Source organism: Sinocyclocheilus grahami, unplaced genomic scaffold (genome assembly GCF_001515645.1).
Source record: "Sinocyclocheilus grahami isolate Dianchi unplaced genomic scaffold, SAMN03320097.WGS_v1.1 scaffold54.1, whole genome shotgun sequence".
Lineage (NCBI taxonomy): Eukaryota > Metazoa > Chordata > Actinopteri > Cypriniformes > Cyprinidae > Sinocyclocheilus > Sinocyclocheilus grahami.
This window is the reverse complement of record NW_015505233.1, coordinates 843150-861781: the sequence shown is the minus strand read 5'-3', so window position 1 is coordinate 861781 and position 18632 is coordinate 843150. Positions and strand designations below refer to the sequence as shown.

At 35.9% G+C, this 18632-nt stretch overlaps 1 protein-coding gene and 1 long non-coding RNA gene across 4 annotated transcripts; one reads left to right on the top strand and one right to left on the bottom strand.

Moving 5' to 3' along the window:
• On the bottom strand, positions 1–9249 carry LOC107583479 (uncharacterized). The gene is made up of 8 exons (XR_001609044.1): positions 9118–9249; positions 8561–8669; positions 4520–4658; positions 3475–3541; positions 2014–2083; positions 1839–1901; positions 1652–1734; positions 1–1545 (listed from the first exon to the last, which is right to left on the bottom strand). It is a non-coding gene; the product is annotated as an uncharacterized lncRNA (long non-coding RNA).
• On the top strand, positions 8177–18632 carry LOC107583477 (ensconsin-like). 3 transcript variants are annotated; one of them, XM_016269683.1, is made up of 15 exons: positions 8177–8687; positions 10436–10549; positions 10773–10847; positions 10936–11099; positions 13723–13828; positions 13959–14072; positions 14277–14401; positions 14495–14616; positions 15986–16173; positions 16556–16712; positions 16945–17116; positions 17475–17576; positions 17834–17884; positions 17957–18149; positions 18557–18632. In XM_016269683.1, the coding sequence occupies exons 1-15, from the start codon at positions 8567–8569 to the stop codon at positions 18565–18567; spliced, it is 1815 nt and encodes a 604-aa protein (XP_016125169.1). In that variant the 5' UTR covers positions 8177–8566; the 3' UTR covers positions 18568–18632. The 3 variants fall into 3 exon arrangements, with proteins under 3 accessions (XP_016125169.1, XP_016125170.1, XP_016125168.1); XM_016269682.1 differs by having other exon boundaries at positions 8178–8687; positions 14253–14401; XM_016269684.1 differs by lacking the exon at positions 13959–14072.

Genomic DNA, 18632 nt, shown 5'->3' with positions numbered 1-18632 from the left:
TTACCCACATTAAGAATTTATTACATGAGGCATGCAAATTTAAGATCTTGTAACATCAATAAATCCAAATCATGCTTAGCACTTACGTATCAGGTTGATTCATGAGATTTGACTAATCTTTAAAGAACTGGTTAAAAACAAAATGCCCACTTGAACATGAATCAAAACACCCTCAATAATGTTTGGTGAGACAGAAACCCCAGGCATAAGACATTAATAAATGTAACATGTTGTCACAATGTAAGATTCTGTGGTAAATACCCCTGTAGTGAATGCGTCCTTTTATGTTATCTAATATTTGATATATTACATATTTTTTTTACTTTAGATCTAGTTATGAGTTCAATATAGTTTCTGTTTAATATAAGGGTCAATGACAAAAAAGGATGTCAAAATTACAAAAAGAAACCATGTCCTTATACAAAGTTCATCCAAATGCATGTTGGTTTCATACATGTATTTTTTTTTTTAAATGTCTACAAAATGTTTGACTCATTATTTTTTTTTCTTAAATTTTCCAAGGTCACAAATATTTGACAAAAATCATGCATCCGAGTCATTAAAATGGTTTCTTGCATGTGACTTTAATTTAGCAGAGAAGTATCAAAAATCATAATACAATTGTCTCCCTGCTTCTTATTTTTAAAGAAAAATATTTCAGATCTAATTATTTCAAAGATTATGTAAGAATTTCAGCCTCTAAATGCCTTCACAAAAGTTCAAAAAGTAAGAAAAATAAAAGCCCAAATACTATGGAGCAAATATTTCCCTTAATAAAAGAATAAAGTCAATCTCACCAGAACAAGAGGGTTCATTCTAAAGCATCTGTTACTTTAATTACATCATTCATGCCCACTGGAATTCATACATTTATTCAAAACCTAAAAGTAATCACTAGTATGCTGCTATTTAAATCCATAAACTTAAACATATACAGACCAGTTGATCTGAGAGATAAAGTCTATATTGCGCCCCTACTAAGAATGAATATGAATACAGAATAATTTCACAATACTGGACTTCATTAGAAAAAGATTAAAAGGAAAACCTTCATTTTTGTTTAGGTCTCTTTGGTAATGATGCCGACACTTCCCCCTCCTCTTCAGATGGAGATGACACCTGATTTTCTTGTTTATGTTGTGTTTAATCTGTGGCCACCTGAATAGAGATCCCTATTTGTCAAAACAGGTGTGGCCAGAAGATCAGGCTCCCTCCCCTAAGGGACACTGACCATTCTTGCCAGAGACTGTCTGAACCATTGCATAAGTATTCAGCTTTGAATCAGTCCAGTCAATGCTGAGGGACCGATCGGGTGCTCCTGTAGTTCCTATAGTCTCAAAGTTTGATGGGCACTTATGGGAGTCAATGCCACAAAGCAGGACCTCAGCCTGGCTTCAGAAGGATACAGAAACCATTTAACTCCAAATAGTGTAGGGGTTTGTTTAGTTTGAGCATTTGAGGTTGCATAATAAAGATGGTGGAGCTCTCTGCAGGCATTCAAAGTCGGTGGTGTTTCGCCTACAACAGCGACTCCACTTTTGTCACCTGAATTAAAAAATAATAAGAAAGGTACTTATATGTTTGTATTGTCATGTGCAATTTCACTCAAAGAGTATTTTAAAAGTTGAAGAGGGTCATCCGAAGTGCTTACACTTTCTCAGAGAGCTTGAAGTGTTACCGAACCCTCTGTCGCTGTCCCAAACCCGCCATTTATTTGAGGTTGTAGGCTTGAACCTGCAGAAAGCACAGATATATAGTCATACGTCAGATCATCCTGTGTGGGGAGAAGTGAAGCAATTTCACTGGGATTAAATGACTTTAGTCCTGGAGAGACATACCGTGAGTGAGAGTGTGACTTCTCCACGGTCTGTACGCAACGTCACCCTCCACAGCCTCTAAACCTTCAAAGACCAGATTAAAGAGCATCTGCTGAGTGGGGTTGATAGCATTGCTAAGAGATAAACAGCTATTCAGATTCAAAACAAATTCATAGTCATTGACAACTCAGTTTACCGATTTCATCTTCTGTGATGTCAATAGCAGCAGGGTTTTGTCTGGCACCTCTTGAATCATCCATTTTTGCCTGTTCAGTTGAGTTTTACAATAGAGCACAATATTTACATCACATTTATATGATAGTTTATAGAAACACTGCAATATACTAAATACAAAACAGTAATATTGTATAGAAATATTTTTACAATTTAAAATAACTTTTATATCTGAATATATTTTAAAATGAAATTTTTTTTTATTTAAAATTAATACTTTCATTCAGCAACGATGCATTAAATTGATCAAAAGTGACAGTAAAGCCATTTCTAACGTTACCAAAATAAAATAAATGCTGTTCATGGAACTTCTATTCATCAAAGAAGTCTGGAAAAAATTATCACCGTTTCCACAAAAATATTAAAACACCAAAGTGTTTGGAGCATTGACAATAATAAGAATCATTATTAATAATTGAGCACCAAATCCGTATATTAGAATGATTTCTGGAGGATCATGTGACTCTGAAGACTGAAATAATGACTGCTGAAAATCAGCTTTGCCGTCACAGTAAAACAATTATATGTTAAAATATATTCAAGGAAAGGAAAGTTAGTTTTTAATTTTACATTTTGTACTAATATTTGTCAATATTACTGTTTTATTGTGATCAAATAATAGCAGTCTTGGTGATCATAAAATTTAAAAATCTAAATTATATAATTATTCCAAATCTTTGGCTGATGTGTTTGAGGAAAAATAAATATTTCAATATTTTTATTATTTATAAGATTTTTTAAATAGTTTATTTATGTGAAGCAAAGTTGAATTTTCAGCACCCATTACTCCAGTCTTCAGTGTCACATGATCCTTCAGAAATCAGTATAATATGCTGATTTATAATCAGTGTCGAAAACAGTTGTGCTGCTTAATATTTTTTAGGACCTGTTTCAGGATTCTTTGATAAATAAAAAGTTAATAAACAGTGTTTATTCAAAATAGAAATTGTGTGTTACAATATACACTACTATTCAAAAGTTTGGGGTCAGTACATTTTTATTTATTTTTTTTAAAGAAATTCATACTTTTATTCAGCAAGGATGTGTTAAATGCATAAAAAGCGATAGTAAAGGCTTATATTGTTAGTGCTCGTGCTAGTTATTGTTATTGTTAGTAAATGCTGTTCTTATTAAATTTATATTCATCAAAGATTCAAAGATTTTTACCTATAATGTGACACTGAAGACTAGAGAAATGGCTGATGAAAATTCAGTGCTGTGTCACAAATAAGTTATATTTTGAAGTATATTAAAAATAGGAAACCAATATTAGGAATTGCAATAATATTTCACAATATTACTGTTTTTTCAGTATTTTTTTTTGAAAAATCCTGATCCCAAACTTTTCAACAGCAGTGTGTACACGCACACAGGCACCACACATATATATTCCCATTTAGGTTTTACAAAGTATGACACTCACCACGCTCACAAGTGTGGATGCCTTCTGTTGCTCGGGTGTGCTGTGGCTGTCTAACTCAAATGAATGTCTGCAAAGTAATAAATCAAAATGATTTGAAGGATTTGATGAAGTCTGTGGTCATGGTTCTGGTGATTATTTGCACTGAATGAGTTTAGTCTTTTTGTTTAAAACACAAGAGTAACAAACCCAATTTGTCACTAAACAAGAATTATTGCCAGTGCAACAAGGTTTAAAGCCTAAAGTTCATCCCACATGCACTGAAATTCTTGACTGGCCTCTGGTGTCCAACATTCAAACCACAGCTGAAGGTACATCGCCAAATAAATGTAAATTAATCTCAAAATCAAAAAAGTATCTGAAAATTATATTGGATTAACACAAATACATTTCATTGCTTATATTAACTTAAAAAAAAATAAAAAAACTGTTGGTGCAAAAACACCTGCATTTCTTCAACATTCATCACTCACTGTCCGTTCTTGACTGGCCTCTAGTGGTTGAGATTAATACTGCAACTAAAAGTAAAATTTCCAAATGAACGTGAATTAATCACCAAATCCTTTCTTTTTATTACAAAAAGATTATTTATTTTTAGTTTTGGGCATTTACTCTAATGAGTTTAAACAATGTGAATGAGACTGAAGTGCTAACTGGTATTTGACCTACTGGCTTATATATCATCATGCAGACAGTCTGCATAGACTTCATAAACTACAATCTCACAATATACTGCTTATTTCCTTGGTCTCTCTTTCATGTATTCATATGTCAAGCATGAGCTAGTATGAGTAAGATTCTGCTCTCGGTGTTTTGTGACAGAGCCACATTCCTGCCTCATTCCTTACAAATTTCCATAGTAGAAAAACTTGACCGTGATGTCTAGGTATGTAGCTTACAGCAACAGAGTGGGTGACTTGTTGCTACATACCTATAGGACATGTATTGTTGCCTGTTTCAGTAGACTTCATCTTTTGAGGCAAGGTTTTTTTTTTTTAAACACCAAAAATCCACAAAATCTCTTAAAAGTCACTCAGAAACCACTCACTTTTTACAGATTGCACAGAGAACGAGGAGTGCGATGCTAACGATGAAGAGGACGACTATGGAAAGAAATGCAGCCTCTGGTTGCTCTGAGACCGCCCAGCCTACTATATCTGTGCTGATTGGTGCCATGATTGTGGTACCTACAGAAAGACAAATTGAAGGTTGAATGCATTATATCACTGAAAAAAATGGTGTAGAAACAATTTCACTCAGAACTTGACAGTAAGTTTCATAAAGAATTGCAAAGAAGCAGCAAGTAGCACTAAATTAAACATGAAATTCTGAAGTAGAAAAACTGAAATAGTGTTTTCTTGTTTTATTTACAACTTTGAAGTCATTTTTATAATACCACATGATCATTTATAGTACTTGATCATTTGGGTCCTCTTCTCAATGTTTTACGGTGGCAAAGTGTATAATTAGAAGTCTTAACATGATGTAGACATTTTAGAGAGTATAGTCACTGTGGGCATCATACAGTTTTAATTGCTTTACACGAAAAAATAAGCCAGCTAGTTCAAAATACATTCAGAGCCCTGTCACAAAAGTTAGTCACATACTTGCCATGAAATTCAAAAGCTCCCTTTTACATGGACTGTTTTTCCTATCTCATGAAGCACTTTGGTTAGCACAGAAAGACGTTTTCATATAATGTTTCCACTGGTATTAGCAGAAGTCGGTTTTCATGTTGGCAAGTGCTGCAATGAAGCAGTTTTAAAGCAACAGAACACACCAAATGAGGGGGGGGAAGCTGTACTCGAGAAGGCACAGTTCGCTCTTGATAAACCAGATGAGGCCTCTTGCTCTTCTCTTAAGGACTTCTAAACATGTAACATCAGTGCAGGGATCATTCACCCAAAGTCGGGTACTGAAGTTTTCAAGCTCACAAAAATACCATAAAAAAGATCATAAAATTGTTCTACCTGAGTCTTCTCAGGCCATAAGGCGGCTCCGCATGACAAACAGACCAAGTAGCCATGACTGATTTGTGAATGAATCATTCGTTTGAGTCAGACCTTTTGAATGAATTGGTTGGTCCAGCTCAGCAAAAACAGTCTGAAACTGGATCTGACTGAGCCGGTTCTCGAGTTGACTAAATTACCAGCTCGCAGTGGTTAACAGCTCAATAGGGAGGAATATTTTTATTGACAAACATGTACATTTCAGTCTGTTTCTCACACAAATCTATCGGCTTCAGAAGACTTGGAATATAGCGCAAGAGTGGTATGGACTATTTTTATGATATCATGATGATGTTTTTATTTGCTTTTTGAAGTTGAAGTTTCCGTACTCTTGTAATTAGTGTGTTGCTGGGAATAACCAGAATCAAAATGTTTTGTTCCACAGAAGAATGTAAATGTTACAGGTTTGGAACAGCATGATGGTCAGTACTGTAAATGTAATTTATGGGTGAACTATTATATATAGAATGCATATTCTATGGATTTAATATTGCTTGTTTACTATTCGTATAAAACTTTAGCTGGGATTGTTTTTGTCATTTTACCATGACAACAAATCAAACCAGTATAACCGCTTTTTAATGAAATGGTAAACCATCTTTCTTGGTGTTTTAAGTTATAAAAAAAGTCAAACAAGTTTTTAAAAAAATATATTTCCATTTCTTTTAATCCCATTCTTCAAACCTGTAACTCAACTGTATAATATAAAATGATTACATGTATCATTTATTTGCAAAACAATTACAACATTTTAAATGTAATAATTACAAGCTTGTCAATGATGAAGGTGAGAAAAATGCAAATTATGCATTTTTAATATGAATATTTTTAAAAATCCAAATATCAAATAATAATATAAAAAATAGTGTTGCCCTAAAAGTCAGAGATCAAATGCTTCTCATTGTTTCAGAGAGTTTGCAATCAAAAGTCAGAGATTTCAATTCACTAAAATATTCAAATATATTCCTAAACTAGGTCAAAACTGCTTTCTTTTTAAGAGACAGAAGTGAAAAGTTGATACTTAAAACAAAACTGAGAACTCTGAGCAGTTAAGTTTAATTCTGAGTGATTTCATTTACAGAATGTGATAAAACAAGCCAACACATGTATGTGTGTTGAGAACATTTCCCAGAAGAATAAAAAGGATATGATGGGACAACGGTGGAAACTGGACGGTTAAGGGTGAAATTTTCCACCAAAACAAACCAGACAAAGTGTAATTGTCCAATAGTGGGTCGAAGTTTTGAGAAGAAGTCAAACTCGGGGTCACAGAATAGAGTGACATTGTGTATGAAAACAAAGGATTCATCACTGAGTGTTTTCAGTCAGTATTATGAGACTCTGAAGAATGGCAGCACTACAATCTATAAGCTGTCTACAACACAAGAAGACCAGCGGCGGGCTGCCAGAGAAAACAAAAGAGCAGGCTTAAACGAGTGCAAATGTATGTGTTTATGTGTGTTTTGTGTCTGTCTTGCCATTTTTGGTAACTAATAAAAGGAGGAGGAAAAATCTGAGAGTGAAAGTGGAAGAAGGGAGTCTCCGAGAGTAAAAATCAAAGAACATTTTTTGACAATTTGAAAATAATATTTTGATTTTACATCCAGTGTTGTCATTGTTAAACTATTTAAAATTTGTTTTTGGTAATTGATAAGCAAAAATAAAATAAAAATATTAGATTAAAAACATATATAAAAAATAAATATTGCCTTGGCAACTTAATAAAAAGTTCAAATAAAAAGTTCAAGTACTAAAATTACTAAAACTATAAACTGAAAAAAAATGTAAAGCAAGCAAAGAAAAAAAATATATAAAAATTGTAAATTAAAATTATACATTTTATAAAAGCCAACTCAAAATATGAATACATACCACAGAATATCAATAAGACTAAAATAAACATTCTTGATATATATCTTTAACATTTCTGCTGAATAGTTACCATTGTGACAACATGCCCCACCCCATAACGATCAATTTGTGTCCAATGGTCTGTAATGTTTTTTTTTTATATGCAAAAATTGAAAGAATTTTCAATAGCCTTTTTCTAGTCAGACAAAGGTGTTTGTACAGAAATTGAATTTACATGAGGTAAATAGTGTGGAAACATACTCTAGCCTCTGTCTCCTCTATAAGCATGAGTGGTGTGGCTTAGTGGTTTACAGATTACAGCTTTTAGGTTCAAAACTGAGTGCTGACAGGGTGATTTATGAGTTCACCCAACCCATCCCTCCAGGGAGATTGTCCCAAAACATGTACTGCGAGTTGTTTTAGATAGAAAATATTTGCTAAAAGAAGACAAATGCAATGTAATACTTGTGAGCTATGACATAAAAAGCCACCAATATGGATCCACAGTTGTTACTGATAGCGGAGGCATAACGTCATCTCTCTGTCTGAGAGCACATCCTCAAGCCAATCAGAAGAAAAGCATTATGAGATGTGAAAAACATATCCAAGATATGGGACTAGAACCTTTAATCTGGTCTGCAATTGGCTGTATATTTTATGTTGCATGTCACAAATCGATATGCAGGATGAAAGCAGGTTTTCTCTGCTGCTATTTCTGGACACTGGCATGCAGTGTCATGCCTCCCACAATTTTGCATATCACCCAGGCAACCATTTAGAAAAAAAGTGCTTGCATCCAACTCTCTCTTTTGTTGTACTGTGAATACTTCAACCTTGCCGCAGCTGCTCGCATGCCGTCAATGTGACCGGCCAAAGCAATGAAAAGAGCTTGATGGATTTTTAAAGGGAAACACACCTCCAATAACCACAGTTGCTACCAGCTGGGTGGGTTTCTTTTGTGAGAGCATGACACATGTGCACTCTGTACTTACGGATGCTCACTGACTTTGCTTGCCGTGCACGTGTGCTGGACGCAGCCCAGACAGGAGCAAATCAGCTGCTCACACAAGCTCCCTCAGGAAAAATTTCTGTCTCACACTCTGCCTCTCTCTCTCTTAACCAGTCTATTCCCTGCTAGAGATGCTCTGATAAGCCGTTGGCTGGAGTGGAAGACTTGTGCACAGGGAACACAGATGCTCTACATGTATTAGGCGGACACACACACTCACTGTAAGATGCCAGCTCATCTGAGCCTGGCAGAGCAGGAACGGGAGTGGAGGAAGACAGAGCTGGGTCTCGCTGCGATCTCGGAGAAGGGACGGATGAAGATGTGCGACACTGCGAGGAAGCAGAGAGGTTGGTGAGATGCGGATGATAAATATGACATTTCTGCTACTACAGTGTCCAAAATAAACTTTGAGCATATGCATCCTAAAATACTGGATACAAACATATACTGATCCTTTTAGCTGGCATAAAGCTGTTAGATATACCCATTTGACTATATACTAAATAACGCATTTCTGCATGGTTAGCTCAGATAGTGACGTATTAGGAATGGGTTATGTATGTGTGTGATGATGCTAGCTGTGCTAAATGTGTTTATAAGGGTCTCATATCACATGATAGACGTCTGTTATGTAACGCCCCCTGATGTCTCATCTGCTTTAATTTTCTAAACCAAGTGACTAAAATATGCATGCAAATTCAGCAGTTCTGCATCCGTCGTGCTCCACACTTCACCCCTCGATAGCATTGTTGTGGTGATCTGTAGTGTAAAGTTTACCTTAAGAGTTCACCATCACCACGTACTCTTTAGTCAGGCGCTGAATTTGTTGTTCTACACAGCAAGAGTAAAACAAATGTTGCCTTTGTAATGGTGTACAGGCCTTGGGCTGTCTTGATGCAGAGGACAAAGCCAAAACTGGCATGAGACAGGCCTCATGTTCATCTTTATATCTGCCTTTTGGCTCTCAACTTTTGTTTATAGAGGTGTTTTTAAAGACACTGAGAAATGTTTGCATAGTATGGGAGGCCAAACCTGTGTTTGTTGAAATACACTACTTGGGTAGTAAGTTAATAGGTTTATCAGAGTACACTAAACACTAAATTATCATATTTTTTGACCCAAGGGTATTCATTCTGGGTTAAGTAATGTTGCATGCTTGTAAAGAACCGCTTTTAGGTTTTGCTGCATTATGAAACTGAGATGCTAAATGTATACATTATGAATAGTCAATATAACCCAGGGTTAAAAGGCATTTATTGTATGTGGCTAAAATGGTTAAAATATATTTACTAGATAGATTTATTAATTCCAAGGCTGAAATTATTTGATTAAATAATAAAGTAAAAGCAGTAATATTTTAAAAATCATATTACAAATTAAAATAACTTTTAAAAATTTTAATATATTGAAGATTTTTAATTAATATTTTAATTCCATGATGAAAAAGCTGAGGTTTCAGCATCATTTCTCTAGTCTTCAGTGTCACATGATCAGAAATCATTCTAATATGCTGCTTTGGTGCTAGAAATATTTCGTATTATTATCAATGTTGAAAACTGTTGCGCTGCTTAATATTTTTGTGGAAACCATGATACATTTCTTTCGGGATCCTTTGAACATTAGAACAGAAACATTAGAATTTAAAACATTGTCAGTGTCTTAACTGTCACTTTTGATCTTTATAAAAATGTGAATTTCTTTAAAAAAATGTTACTGACACCAAACTTACACTATCAAGGGGGAAACTCCCATAAGACAATGGGATTGGTACTTGAATGAAACTCATGACACTGATACATGTGTAACTCAAAGGTTTAAAGTAACATCATTGTGTGCCTATTTCAAGAATTTTTACAGACAAAGAGATCAATCATGAAGGCTTCCACTATGCTATGCATTCCTTATCATAATGTTGTAAATCATCACACCCTGACCTTCTAACCTGCCTGTCTGCTTTTCAAACTGGGTTAGAGTTTGGTAAACTTCAGCAAAAAGTTTAAAGTTTAAAGACCAAAAAACAAAGACTTTAACGTTTGATGTTCATTTATCTATTTTTCCTGAGCACTAACTAAACAGCCTCTCTCTTTTTTTCCAGATTCCAGATCTGACGTGAACCCCACAGCCCTGAAGCAAAAAAGAAAAGCATGTGCTCCACTGAACATTAAATCAGCACAGATTAATATCAGCAAACGAAATGGAAATAATACAGGTCTAAAATAGCTAATATTTATCCATCAATTTAATTAGCATTTTCCTTTCTCCAAGCCTTCTAGTGTCTGACACTGCTGCCATGGATAAAATGTCAATTATGATTCACACTTTAGAGCTGAATCTTCCCAGTTGCTCATTTATGTCATTCATTCCAACATAGTTGGGATTTATTATATTATGTGCTGCATGCAAAATTTCAGAATGATTATTTTGTAATTTAGAATCAAATGTGCTGAAAGTGGACGAGAGACTGCGATTGGCCCGGGAACGCAGAGAGGCTTACCAAAAACAGCTGGGTATTTTTCTTACTCTGAACATGTAACATCACAGCCAATTGAAGAATAAACAAAGCTTTAAGTTTTTCTTGGTGTACCTGAACTGTAGCACTGCGAGAGCGTGGTTGGCTGGTGAGGGAAGAGCGGGCCAAGCAGTTCTACGAGAAACACCTTGAGGAGCGAAAGAAGAAGTTGGAAGAGCAGCGACAAAGAGAGGAAAGGAGGAGGATGGCGGTCGAGGAGAAGCGCAAACAGAGGCTCAAAGAAGAAAGAGTGAGTTTATGCATGAGAAAAATGGTGACCGTTGTTTGGTGGGAGAGATTTTGTTCGCAAAGCTTTTATATATGCTTCCAGTGAACAAATAAATAAAAAAAATTGGATGGAATTTTTATATATAAATTCAGGTGCACTCTGTCCACAAACTTAACTAAAAACAAACTTTTAGACTGATGTTTTAAAGATCGAGATTAAAAAAAAAAAGAAAAACTACCAGTGAAAAGACACATTACAGAATAATTTTTAAGTCAACAAAACAATGAAAAATAAAATTATATTTCTTAAAATTATACTTAATAAATTTTTTTTAAATAATTACCGTACATTACATATATAAATCTGTTTGTTCCAAATTCAAATTAACTAATTCAATTTTTAATTAATGTTTAATTTTTATTCATTAATTAGTTAATTACAAAATGATTCAGCTCCAAATACTGGTACTGTAATATAATAAAACACAGACACACACACATATATATATATATATATATATATATATACACACACACACACACACACACACACACACACACACACACGGAGCCCCTCCTAAAGGGATATGGTGGTAGGAAAAAAATTTGGGGTGGGAGGCAATTTTTTTTGGCGTTCCCTCAAGAAACTTGCGTTCTCTCACAAAGATATTTGCATTCCCTTTTGCGTTCTCTCGCAAAGATATTTTGCGTTCCCTCACAAAACTTTTGCGCAAAGTTTCTCGAGTGAATGCAAAAGTTTTGCGAGAGAACGCAAAAAATCGGACAAATATTTTTTCCTCCCACCCCAAATTTTTTCACTCAATCTGATTTTTTTTCCACCACCATGTCCCTTTAGGGGTTCCGTATATATACATACACACAGGTGCATCACAAAAAAATTTAATATTGTGAAAAAGTTTATTTAACTTATTTATTACATTGTAATTTCATGTAAAGATTCATTACATGTAAAGTAAAACGTTTCAAAAGTTTTTTTGTTTTAATTTTGATGATTAGAGCTTACAGCTCATGAAAGTCAAAAATCCAGTACCTCAAAATATTAGAATATTTCCTAAGATCAATTAAAAAATTGGCAAAACAGAAAAGCTCAAGTTCTTTAAAGTATGTTCATTTATGCACTCAATACTTGGTCGGGGCTCCTTAAGCACAAATGACAGCATCAGCGAGGTGTGGCATGCAAGCGATCAGCCTGTGGCACTGCTGAAGCACTATTGAAGCCCAGGTTTCTTTAATAGTGGCCTTCAGCTCATCTGTATCTGACTTTCTCACCATTCTCTTGAAAATATCCCATAGATTCCATATTGGGTTCAGGCCAGGCATGTTGGCTGGCCAATCAAGCACTGTATTATCATGGTCAGCAAACCACTTGGAAGTGGTTTTGGCACTGTGGGCAGGTGCTAAGTCCTGCTGGAAAAGGAAATCAGCATCTCCATAAAGCTTGTAAGCAGATGAAAGCATAAAGTGCTCCAAAATCTCCTGGTAGACGGCTGCACTGACTTTGGACTTGATAAAACAATAGACCAACACCAGCAGACGTTACAGCACCCCAAATCATCACTGACTTCAGAAACTTCACACTGGACTTCAAGCAGCTTGGATTATGTGCCTCTTCAGTCTTACTCCAGACCTTGATTTCCATATGAAATGCAACATTTACTTTTATTTGATAAGAGGACTTTGGACCACTGAGCAACAGTCCAGTTCTTTTTTCTCCTTAGCCCAGGTAAGATGCTTCTGACGTTGTTTCTGTTTCAGAAGTGGCTTGGAATCCCTTTTCCAGAAGATGTCCGAGTGTGGTGACTCTTGATGCACTTGTGAGGCTCTCCCAAGTGTTTGAATGGGCTTTTCTCAAGCTTGCAGTCATCCCTGTTGCTTGTGTACCTTTTCCTACCCAATTTCTTCCTTCCAGTCAACTTTGCATTTAATATGCTTTGATACAGCACTCTGTGAACAGCCACCCCTTCCAGTAATGACCTTCTGTGACTTACCCTATTTGTGGAGGGTGTCAATGATCGTCTTCTAGACCATTGCCAAGTCAGCAGTCTTCCCCATTATTGTGGTTTCAAAGAACAAGAGATACCCGGAATTTATACTGTAGGGATGGTCATTTAATGAAACTCAAATGTAAATATTCTAATACTGATTCTAATACTAATATACTCAATATTCTAATATTGAGATACTGGATTGTTGACTTTCATGAGCTGTAAGCTCTAATCATCAAAATAAAAAAAAAATAAAAAACTTTTGAAATGTTTTACTTTACATGTCAAGAATCTATATATATCTACACATGTAATGAATCTAATATATATACACACACACATATATATATATATATATATATATATATATATATATATACACACATATACATATAAACTACTATAACTAATTTAAAGCATAAAACTTGAGATCAAAAACTTTTCAGAATCATGAGAAACCAATTTAATCAAATATGTCTAGATTTTAGACTGTGTATACCATCTGTTTGCGTGGGTTTCATAAACACTGTAGCACTGCCTGCAGCAACTATGATGAAAAATTGCTGTGGAGATTTTGCAACCATGATTAAAAACATACGGAGTATGGGATAATGGGAGTGTTTTCATCCTGTGTTTTAGGAGCGTTATGAGTCTGTGGTGCAGAAGACGATGAAGAAAAGTCAGAAGGCCAAACAGAAACCTGGCCAATGCTCACGAAGGGTCAACAAGAACGAAAACAATAATGGTGAATATTTCAACATGTGATTCAAAATGCAATAACTGGCACTAAAACTCTCTTCTAGCCTTGCATCTACTTTCCCAACTCCCTTTCTGACCACTTTCTGTTAGTCGCTCTGCTTTCTGCTCTCCTCCAGCTAAACGCCGCTCTCTTAGTCAATGGGAGATTGACCTTGTCCGTCGTCTTCAGACTCCTACCGTCTCTTATCTAGCCAGAAGCAGGAGTGCTGTGTGTCTGTCACGAGACACAGGTATCACTTTAGACTGAGGAATTCACAAATCACAAGGAAATCACAAGTTTGGAGCTGGATGTAATAAATATCGGCTTCCTGTTTTCTTCTTCTCATGCTCATTGCTTAAACCTATTTCTCCGTACTCATTCATCCTCATTAATTCACCTCATTAAAAAAAAAAACACCATACATCTTCAGTTGTTCATATTTGTCGTCGTTCAGCCTCATGTCATACCATGAACTCAAGCACCACACGAAAGCCCCAGGTGCATTGCGGGAAAGTGGCAAACAGGCCTGCAAGCTCAAGTCCAAACGTCACCATCCGCAGAACCACCAACAGAGAGCTGGTGAGAGTTCACATTAATTTTTAGACCATTTGTTTAAATATACAAATAAATGATTCTTTGAACTGCATGTAGTTTTTACAAAAAATATTTCAGGTGGCAAAAGGCAATTTTGCGGGACTGGACTTGAAAAATCCACAGCTACAAACAACAACAAACGAAATCAAGCCCAAACAGGACAAAAACCCACCAGAGAATACGGTCCTCCCAACATCATGGTACATTTTATATATTTGTACAGCACAATCTCTTAGCTAAAGTCTTTCCATTTAATATCACTGCCGTCTTTGAGAAACAATATCAAAGCTGCATTATATGGCAGTAATTTTAAGGTTTATATCATTGCATGTCATGTAGAAGAGTAATTGGAAAAGCAAAACTGACGTAAGAAACATCTCCAGCAGTAACTTGCAATTTTATATTTCAACCACAGATGGCGACAGAGAGGCAAAATGCTGAGATCTAACTTGTGATTTTACTTTCTTACAGGAATGAATAAAACTAAACTTAAAGGGTTAGTTCACCCAAACATTAAAATTAGGCTGCGTTTTACTCACCCCCGAGGCATCCTAGGTGTATATGACTTTCTTCTTTCAGACGAATCCAGTCAAAGTTATATTAAAAATTGTCTTTGATCTTTCAAGTTGTTTAATGCCACTCAGCGGGTGTTGCATTGCCTCAGTCCAAAAGAGCTTAAATAAAAATCGCTCATCCATAAAAAAAAAAAAAGTGTCTCACGGCTCCGGGGGGTGAACAAAGACCTTCTGTAGCGAATCGATGCGATTTTGTAAGAAAAATATCCATATTCAAAACATAATAATCACTTGAACCTAGCCTGCGCTCACTGTTCTAAACAGAAGCAGTTCCGGGGGAATGATGTATGAGGTCGGCTTTGCGCATGCGCCGCTCAGAAGTGACGCACGCGGAAGCGCAGGGGAGAGATCAAAACAAAACAACGGTCAAGAATTAGAAGTACAAAACGAGGATTTGTAAAGAAGAATGTCAGAGGATTTCGATATAAGCCAAGAGGAGACTGGTTTTCCTTACTTTGCGAAAGTAAGGAAACTTTGCTTCCTTTGATTCTGTAAACAAACATTGGTTTTCACGAGACTCACTGGCGCATGCGCAACGCCGACCTCATACGTCATTCCCCCGGAGCTGCTTCTGTTTACAACAGTGAGCGCAAGCTACATTAAAGTGATTATTACGTTTTGAATATGGATATTTTTCTTACAAAAACGCATCGATTCGCTACAGATGGTCTTTGTTCACCCCCCGGAGCCGTGAGACACTTTTTTTTATGGATGGACCATTTTTATTTAAGTTCTTTTGGACTGAGGCAATGCAACACCCGCTGAGTGGCATTAAACAGCTTGAAAGATCAAAGACAATTTTCAATATAACTTTGACTGGATTCGTCTGAAAGAAGAAAGTCATATACACCTAGGATGCCTCGGGGGTGAGTAAAACGCTGCCTAATTTTCATTTTTGGGTGAACTAACCCTTTAAGTTTCCTCACATGCTCATAATCACAAAATTATACTGTTGGTCATTATGACCCACTCTCTTTATTTACCCGTTTCAAAGGCTGCAGAACAGATCGCATATCAGACAAGCCACACTTAAACAAGATAGTTTGCCTCCACTGCCAGAAGAGGGGGATCTAGAATCGGAGGAAACGCTTGCTCAACAATGTCTACAAGATAACCAACTCCAGTCGAATCCAGCAACTAATGGGCCTCCGAACCCACCAGCAGGCTCTCAGATTCCTAATGGTTAGTGAAAAACTTACTCAGACACGTTTTACAGTAATTCCCACATTTTAATAATATTAGTAATCCTGTTTAAAATCTTTTTCCTAAAATGGCTCTTTGTGATGAGTACTGCATTAGGTTACTTGGAACAAATAAATTAAGTCAACAAAACTATGAAATAACACAAATATATATATATATGTGTGTGTGTGTGTGTGTATGTCTATATGTATTTTATGTATATATATTTTTTCTAGCTATACTTTCTATCTTTAATTTAATATGTATAATTTAATTAATATAATATATAATAAATAATTTAGTTATCTATATGAATATATATATTTCAGACATTAATAAATATATAAAAAATTCCTCTCTCTCTACATTTTTTCACTTTCAGGACCAAGTCAGATTGGTGAGACAGCACAAGTCAGAGCTGCTGCTTGGACTACAGACCCTGAAGAGGCCACTCGCCTGCTGACTGAGAAAAGGAGACAAGCCCGACTCCAGAGAGAGAAGGAGGAAGAGGAGCGCAGACTGAAAGAGGAGATGGAAAGGTTTTTTTGTGTATTCTTACCTTTCTTCTATTAGTGAATGTCCTCTTTTGTGTCTTAGTATTTTACAACTGCTTTTGATTATCAGTGCTTAATTGTATTTGTAAAATGAAAAGGCCACAATTTAAGTTGTTCTTTGCTGAAGTAATTGGACAGAGTTTGAACTTCATGATGACATATAAATTCTTAAAGTGCATTAGGCATCTAACTAAGCTTGTGCAGCTCATCTTTGCAGAAAGAGCAGAGAGGAACTGGCCCGTCAAAGAGTTGAAGAACGAGCCAGACAGGAAGCAGAGGCCCTCAAACTGGAGGAGGAGAAGAGGAAGAGAGAGGAAGAAGAGCGACTCAAGGCTGAAGAGGAAAATACTCGCAGACAGAAAGAGGAAGAAAACAGGGTTCAACAGCAGGTATTAAAAGCTTTTGGCTGTTTAAACCATTTTCCCAAACCTATGTTAAAACATTTGAAAGTGTAACCAAAAAGTGAATAAATGTTTAGCTCTGGCTTTAATTTGTGGCCGATTTGACCAGTGGGGAAGTGCTCAGGAAAACAATATTGTCCATTTGGTGCAAAAAATACACACATCAGGCTTATATAGTACTATGCTCCTCTCACTGACATACCATCTTACTTGTCTTTTGGTCAAGTTTTTTGGCTTCTGACCATTTGTTTTTTTGCCTAAAATAAAGCTAGGATCATATCATGTTAAAAGGATCATTGGAAGTAATACAAATAAAAATCCTATAATCTCCATAATGTACTTTCAGAGAGAGCAAGAGGCTCGTCAGAGGGTGCTGGCAGAGCAGCAGAGACTGGAAAGAGAGAGTCATTTCCAGAAAGAGGAGGCCGAACGCCAAGACAGGAAAAAGGTACAACTTAGAAACAGACAGCCGTTTAGCTAACTGTGAAATTCAACTTTGCCATCACAAGAATAAATAAAATGTCAAATATATTCAAATAGAAAAAAGTTATTTTTAAATTGCAATAATATTTCACAATATTACTGTTTTTACTGTATTTTGTTTAAATAAATGCAGCCTTGGTGAGCATGAGAGGCTTCTTTCAAAAACATAGAAAATCTTACCGACCCTAATGTATATTGTGATTTCAATTTTTCCCAAATCAGCGTCTGGAAGAAATCATGAAAAGAACAAGAAAGACAGACTCTGATAACAAGGTAAGACTATCACTGGCAGGAGCTTTGTTTATGCCACATCTAGAGGCCCTGCTCACTTTTTGTCCCATTTAGAAAACTGCATCAGTGAAGGACAACTTGCCTTGTGAGAACATGAAGCCTGTAATCAGGCTACCAGGTCCAGGAAAAACGCCAAAACTGGAGCTGAGGGATGAGGAGGATATGCTTCCTACTGTGGCCTTCAAGGAGCGACGGTCCTTCCGCAGTCTTTCTGGCCTGGATGAGATACAAGCCCATCAGCAAACCGGTATGTGAATGCATTCACCTGACTGCATGTAAACCAAAATAAATATATTAAGTTAATATTATGCAACTCAAGTTTAGATTTGATTATTCAAGGATTAGATTCAATATTATGCAAGAACTGTTATTAAAGAGTTAAGTATAATTTAAAGATATCTAAAGCAAAAACCATCTGTGTTAAAAAAATCATTACTTGGTATAGTATACTATTAAATGCATGCCACCTGTTTTTATATTGTAAATACATCAAATTTAAGTAAATTAAAATTTGACGTTATACAGTTGGTATTAGGGCTGCACGATAAATCGCATGCGATATTTAACGCGCATCTTGTCAGTAAATATCGCATGCAATTTATCGTGCAGCCCTAGTTGGTATACAAAATGTTAATGTTTTCCCCCATGCTTCAGAGGTTATTTAACCCACGGACCTGTCATACGATGCCAAGACCGTCAGAGCAACTTCAGCAAGCTTGTCTTTCTGAAC

Bases quoted from the DNA above. Each gene is read 5' to 3' on its own strand.
- LOC107583477 (XM_016269682.1), top strand. From the start codon at position 8,567: ATGCCAGCTCATCTGAGCCTGGCAGAGCAGGAACGGGAGTGGAGGAAG. The intron at 14,073-14,252 runs GTATCACTTTAG...ATACATCTTCAG, and splicing joins GTGTCTGTCACGAGACACAG to TTGTTCATATTTGTCGTCGT. The intron at 17,885-17,956 runs GTAAGACTATCA...TGTCCCATTTAG, and splicing joins AGACAGACTCTGATAACAAG to AAAACTGCATCAGTGAAGGA.